Source organism: Pteropus vampyrus, unplaced genomic scaffold (assembly GCF_000151845.1).
Source record: "Pteropus vampyrus isolate Shadow unplaced genomic scaffold, Pvam_2.0 Scaffold413, whole genome shotgun sequence".
In the NCBI taxonomy this organism is placed as follows: domain Eukaryota; kingdom Metazoa; phylum Chordata; class Mammalia; order Chiroptera; family Pteropodidae; genus Pteropus; species Pteropus vampyrus.
Genome location: NW_011889194.1, coordinates 165,713 through 171,919, shown reverse-complemented (window position 1 = coordinate 171,919; position 6,207 = coordinate 165,713). Strand labels below are relative to the sequence as shown.

General features: G+C 50.9%; 1 protein-coding gene across 1 annotated transcript in view; it reads left to right on the top strand.

Annotated features, from left to right (window-relative positions):
• The window catches only part of XYLT1 (xylosyltransferase 1), a 74,845-nt gene that overhangs the window by 53,289 nt on the left and 15,349 nt on the right, over window positions 1-6,207 (top strand). The window contains 2 exon segments of the mRNA XM_011380902.1: window positions 1,516-1,651; window positions 1,654-1,777. Coding sequence (XP_011379204.1) covers window positions 1,516-1,651; window positions 1,654-1,777 — 260 coding nt within the window.

Here is a 6,207-nt window from a genome sequence, read left to right as displayed (position 1 = left end):
TTCAGTGCCACTGGAAGGGGACTGAGCTGACCCCTGCGCCATGGCGGCGGACATCCCAAGGATTCACGAAGCAGAGAGGTGGCGGGATGTTCAGAATAATACAAAGGGTGTTCGATTGTTTTTGTTTTAATCGGGGGCTTCCAGTTCGCTCAGTGAGCAGCTCGATCCTAGGGCTGTGCAGTTGAACGACCTGGGGTTTGAGGGGCACCGGAGCCGTGTCTGAATTTTATAGCCGCGTGGGTTTGCACCTCTCGCTTCCCCTCTCTGAGCTCTGTTTCCTCATCTGGCAAATGGGAATCCTAACACCTGCTTTGCAGAGTGATCGGGAGGATGAGAGGTAACGACATAAACGCAGAGCCTCGTGCTCATCAATCCACTGTAGCCAAAACTGCGCTGGCCCCAACTCAAGGCAATAAGAACACTAGACCCTGACTCCTCCAGGGAGGGGCCTGTGTTCGAGGTGTTCCTTTAGCCTTGGACCAGGGGTCAGCAAACTACGGCCCCGGGGCCGGTTCCAGCCCACTGCCTGCTTTTGTCGATGCAGGTGTTTCTGGGACCCAGCCACACTGTTCATTTACTGTTTTGTCCACGGCTGCTTCCCCATTTCAGCAGCAGAGCTGAGCCGTTGCAAAGTTGGAGATGTTCATGATCTGGGCCTTGCCTGAAAAGGTTGGCTGATCCCAGCTTACGGTATAAGACCTAGCGGATAACGGGCGCTCAGTATTTTGTTTATTTATTCCGGGTCCCTGGACCTTAACCCTGGCGCTGCCATTACCTTGCTGTGTGACCTTAGATGAATCCCTCTCTGGGCCTCACTCTCCCCGAAAACTTGGCTTACATAAATGGTCCTCAAATACTGCATCGTAACCACCAGGAAAGCTTTTCTGGGTCAATTCCCAGACCTCGTCCCCAGAGATGCTGACTCTGCCAGGAGGCGGTAGGGAGTGGTGGGGTCTGTGGCGAGCTGAGGAGCCCGTACCCTGGTTAGGGACAACTACTGTTCAGCTTTAACCAGTCCCTATCCTGTAGGAACATGGCTCCAGGTGGCCGAATCTATTTCTGTTTACAGGGAAGCCAAAAAGTGTTTCTGTGAACTCTTCTACCTTGTAAATGTTGCCAGCTAATTCAATTTGAAAACACTCTGCTGGACAATTAAAATATATCCGCAGGCTGTATTTGCCCTAGACCTCCAGTTAAACAATTTCTGAGATCCATCCCAGCTATAAACATCCAGGATGTTGATTTATTTAACACACATGTAAGTGATGCTTATCACGGGCCCATCACCGCCCCCAAACACTTTACAAACATTAATTCCTTCCTTCCGAAAGCCCTGACTCTCATCTCTATTTCGCAGAGGGAGGAACTCAGAACAGAGAGGTTAATAAGTGTCGGCACTGGGATCTGGATGCGGGCAGGCTGACGGCAGAGCCGTGCCCCCAGACCCCCACCCCCACCCCCACCCCAACCCCACCCCGCGGGCTGACACCTGACCTTTTTCTCCCGTGAGCACAGCAGACGGCCCGGCCCACCTTCTTCGCCCGCAAGTTCGAGGCCGTGGTCAACCAGGAGGTGATCGCGCTGATCGCGCAGCTGGACTATTACCTGTACGGGAACTACCCGGCGGGGACCCCGGGCCTCCGCTCCTACTGGGAGATGAGCCGGATGGCACCCACAGCCTGAGCGACGTGACGCTCACCTTGTACCACTCCTTTGCCCGCCTGGGCCTGCGTCGGGCAGAGGCGTCACTGCACGCAGAGGATGAGAACAGCTGCCGGTGAGCCCAGGGGAGCCCAGGGGAGCCCAGGGGCGCCAGGGGGCGGGCGACGAGCGGTGGGGGAGGGGCGGGGGCAGGGCCAGGGAGGAGGGCGCGACAGAGGGACCAGGGACCGGCCTCTGCTTTAGGGGCGGTGGCCCCACACCATGCTTCTCATCTCTTTTCCTAAAAAGCATCTGCATGACCACCCCAGCGTTCAGAGCCCTTCCGGTCTAAGCCGTCATTGCACTTGAACCTTTTCCGACCCCTGGGACTGAGAGTCACCCCGTTATTTCTTTTCAATGGGCTCATTCTTTACGCTAAGTCTATGTGTTGTAGGAGGAAGCTCTATGTCACCCTGTTACGTAGTCATGTTTGTCTTAAATGGAAGGTAACTGTGAACATACAGAACTGGTTTTTTTTTTTTTTTCACTTTTTATTATGGAAAATGTCGAATATATCCGAAACGGAGAGGAAAGTGTAGCCCCCCGTCCCCCCCCCCACCCCCCGCATGCTGGCATCACCCAGCCCCAGCAGTGACCGGTCCTGGGCCGACCTGTTTGACTGAGGGCAGTTTGACCGAGGCACGTCCCAGATGGCACATCGCCTCAGCCATAAATACTTGAATATCTATCTCCGAAAAGTCAAGAGCCTTTCTCAAAATTCTTGTACTTGATTAAATTTCTCGGTTAATAAAATTACATAGGTTTCAAGGGTACAATTCAATAACACATCATCTGCATACCGCGTCGTGTGTCGCCACCCAAAGTCAAGTCTTTCGCAGCCATGCGTTTGACCCCTTTGCCCTTGTCTGCCTTCCCCCGCCCCCCGCCCCACCCGGTAACCACCATACTGCTCCCTATGAGATTTCGTTGGTCTCGTTTGGTGCTTGATTCAGGTTTACATCCCACATGTGAGTGAAATCGTGGTTCTCGACTTTTTCCAACTGACTTCTTTTGCTTAGCATAGTCTCAAGATCCATCCACGTCGCCGATGGCAGCATTTCGTCTTTTTTATGGCTGAGTAATATTCCACTGTATCTGTGTACCGCATCTTCTTTATCCAATCATCTATCGAAGGACACTTCGCTTGTTTCTATGAAAGACCCCTTTGGAAAACATGACCATACTGCTAGCACCACACCTAGAATATAACCAAGAACAGCGTTAAAATGCAGAACTGGGATTTAAAACGTTTAGGTACCCCTTAGGACCCTCTCGCTGGCCACTGGCCGGTACCAGCTGCCGTGGAGGGAAGAGTGTTCTCGAATGCCCCGGAAAGGAGAGGGGAAAGGAGGAAAATCACTGGGCGTCACCCCTCCCCTCCATCGCTTTCCCCCAAACCGAGCAGGGCTTCCCATTCTGCGTGGCTTCTATTCCGCAAAGCGCTTTGCAGATATTTACATATTCGCGATGAGAATTTGGTGTCCTGTTATTCTCCCGGGCGGGCGTTGTCATGTGAGCCCCTTCTCCCTGTGCCGTTCTGCAGCTTCCGTGATGCTAATGATCCTTGTTAACGCCGCTAGTGTTCCACGGAGTAAAACTCCGGAGTTTGCTCGATCCAGCCCTTTCCTGTTGCTATTGTCAGTAATGGGCCGTTGTGAATAATGTTCTGATGAATATACTTTTGCAGAGAGATTTTTTTTTTCTTTCCTTCTTTTTTCTGATTTATTTTTTTTAGGATGGATTTCCAAAAGTGCCTCTAATCACTTTCCTGCTCTTTTTTGTTCTCCTTTATCTTTTAAAGCAAAGAAAAAATAATTAACATCAGTCTCTCTCCACCGAGCCTCCCCTATGTGTCCCTCCCTGCTCGCTCTCTCTCTCTCTCTCTCTCTCTCTCTCTCTCTCTCTCCTAAGGAATTAAAATTATGAAAACATTGGAGAGTTTCCTGTTGGGGGCCTTCGCATAGCCGGCTGGGTTTGTGCGGGGCTGCATCAGGTGTTCATTATCCCCTCGTGGGCTCAGCCTGCAGGTTCTGACCTCATTTAAAAAGGAACCCGGGACCTGCAGTTTGCACCCAGCCCTGCTTTTCCGTCTGTTGACCTCGGACAAGTCATCAATCTCTCTGACCCTCAGTTTCCTTGTTTGTGAAGTGGGAATAATAATAAACCTGACAGCAGAAGGGGGTGTGAGGTTTAAAGGAAATAAGTCCTTTTATTCATAAATCGTTTTAATCCTCAGAAACGATCTTATGAGTTATGCGGTATTATTAGCCCCGTTTTAACGGTGTTTTACAGACGAAGCGGTCTGTGAACGTTCATGCCGTTATTATGAAGCTGCCAAAAGCAGTCAACAGGGAGCTTACTGTGTGAGCCACACGCTCTGTCACTAGTGTCCCCTCTGTGCTTCCCTTTGCTCCCTGTGCCCCCCATCCCTGCATCACCCTGTCCCAGACTTCAAGGGTCATCTCAGCTGTGAAGCTTGCTGACAGCACCCCCCACCTCCCGATAGCCCACCGCTCCCTTTCCCAAGCCGAAAGCCACTCAGAGGCTTTGCTGTCACCCTTCCATTGCGTGTAGCAGCAGTGTCTTGGGTCACGGTCAGTGACGAAGGTCTTCGTCCTCCTGCTAGTCCAGGGTCAGAATCCTGTTCCCACAGAAACGCAGTACAAATCCCAGGACAGAGCACAGAGCCGACACTTGGGAACTGAATGTCGGTCAAGAATAGTTTTAATCCCAAGCTTCAGAGAGTTTATAAGGTAAATGATCTTATAAGGAATTCCGGAAGACACCCCCAATTTATTTAGGATTGTTGAAGTTTTCTCCCGGTGCCTGTTTTGGGATTAAGCGAGCCATCAAGATGCCGCAGGCCTGGAATCCTTCAACGTCTTGTTCATTTTTTATCGTAATAGAACCACTGTGCCTCGCTGTGGGCAAAGCCGATCCATTTATGAATATGAGCCCGCAAATAGATCAGCACAAAGGACTTTTATCCCAAAAGGCAAAAGAGAGTGAATTCCTACCCCTGGGGTAGCTGGGGAAACAACAAGCGAAAACTTTATTTCGAGAGTTTTATTTTCTCTGGGCACTTCATGCAAATTGTGTCCTTCCGGTCTGTGGTATAACCTTTCATAAAAATAGTGCGTATCGATTTTCTTTCCCATTAGAAAATAATGTATGTTCATCGTAGAAAATTTCAAAATGGCCGGTTGAGAGAACAGGAAAATAAAACTTGTTCGCGAGATGCCTTCCAGGGATAAGGACGTCAGTATTTTATTGCCAGTCCTCAGATTCGGGCCACTTACCTCCGGGGCCAGGCAAGTGGCACGCGTCTGGCCCCTGCAGGGTGGGCTGACCATGCCAGCCTCGGGCACCTGTGGCCCCTGGTGCTGAAAGCCAGCACGCTCCTGCCCTGTGGGGCTGTAGACCTGTGGCTGCCAGCCATATGTCAAGACAAATCAGAAAACTAGATTCTTGTGAGTCCCCTGATTTTTTTTTCAATGCCCACTTTATTTAAATTTAAAAAAAAAACAAAACTCTGGGCCTGATGATGGCATCTGTGGCATCTTTTAGGTTCCGTTGTATTGCGTCTTGGGTATTTATTGTGCTGCATCTAGTTAAAACTCACGCCCTTCTGACTTTTAATTAAGTACCATGTGCAGTTAACGCGGGCGCCGGAGGGCATCGTGTTCATTCCCAGGTTACTAGTTGTACCTTAGAGGCAAAAGATTCAAGAGAAAACTGTTCTAGAATTTTCACTCGATCGACAAATACTGGTTGAGCTTCTCCCATGTGTCAGGCTCATGTTAGGCACTGGGTACTGGGCCGTGACCCACGGAGGCCTGGCCCCCTGAGCTCAAGGCCCTCCTGCTAGTGTGACGACAAACCGTATCTAAGCACACGTAAACGGGGACAGAGGATCCCTGTGGGCAGACACTGCGCTGACGGTGAAGGTAAAGTCACGTGACAGCAACGCACTGGTGACTTAAGATTCAGCGCTCAAGGAAGATCTCTCCGAAGTGGTAACCTTTAGGCAAAATGACAAGACAGAGAATTCCCAGGGGAGAGAATATCCCGTGCAAGGGCCCTGAGGTGGAAACGAGCTCAGCAGGTTCAAGAATCCAAACGGGGTTTCCGTAGACTCCAAAATAAGGTCCACGTGGCTCAAAGGTGATGGGTCGCAGCAGAGGGAAACAGCACGCAGCTGGAGAAAGAGGCGGGGCTTTGTGGACCGGGTGAGGCGTTTGAGTTTCATCCTAAGCACTGAGCAAAGCCGCAGGCAGTGTTTAAACAGGGGACGATGGACATGGCTGCTGTGAGAACAGGTTCCAGTAAAACAAAGAAGGAGGGAGACAAGTAAGGAAGCTCTTGAGAAGGGGCAGGTAAGGCACGATGGTGGCTGAGACAGGGATGCTGGTGGTACACGGGGGATTACGGGATGGATTCAGGTGGATACAACAGGATTCCTTGACAGACGGCGAGGGAAAGCAAGTCATCGAAGCTTAGCCGCTG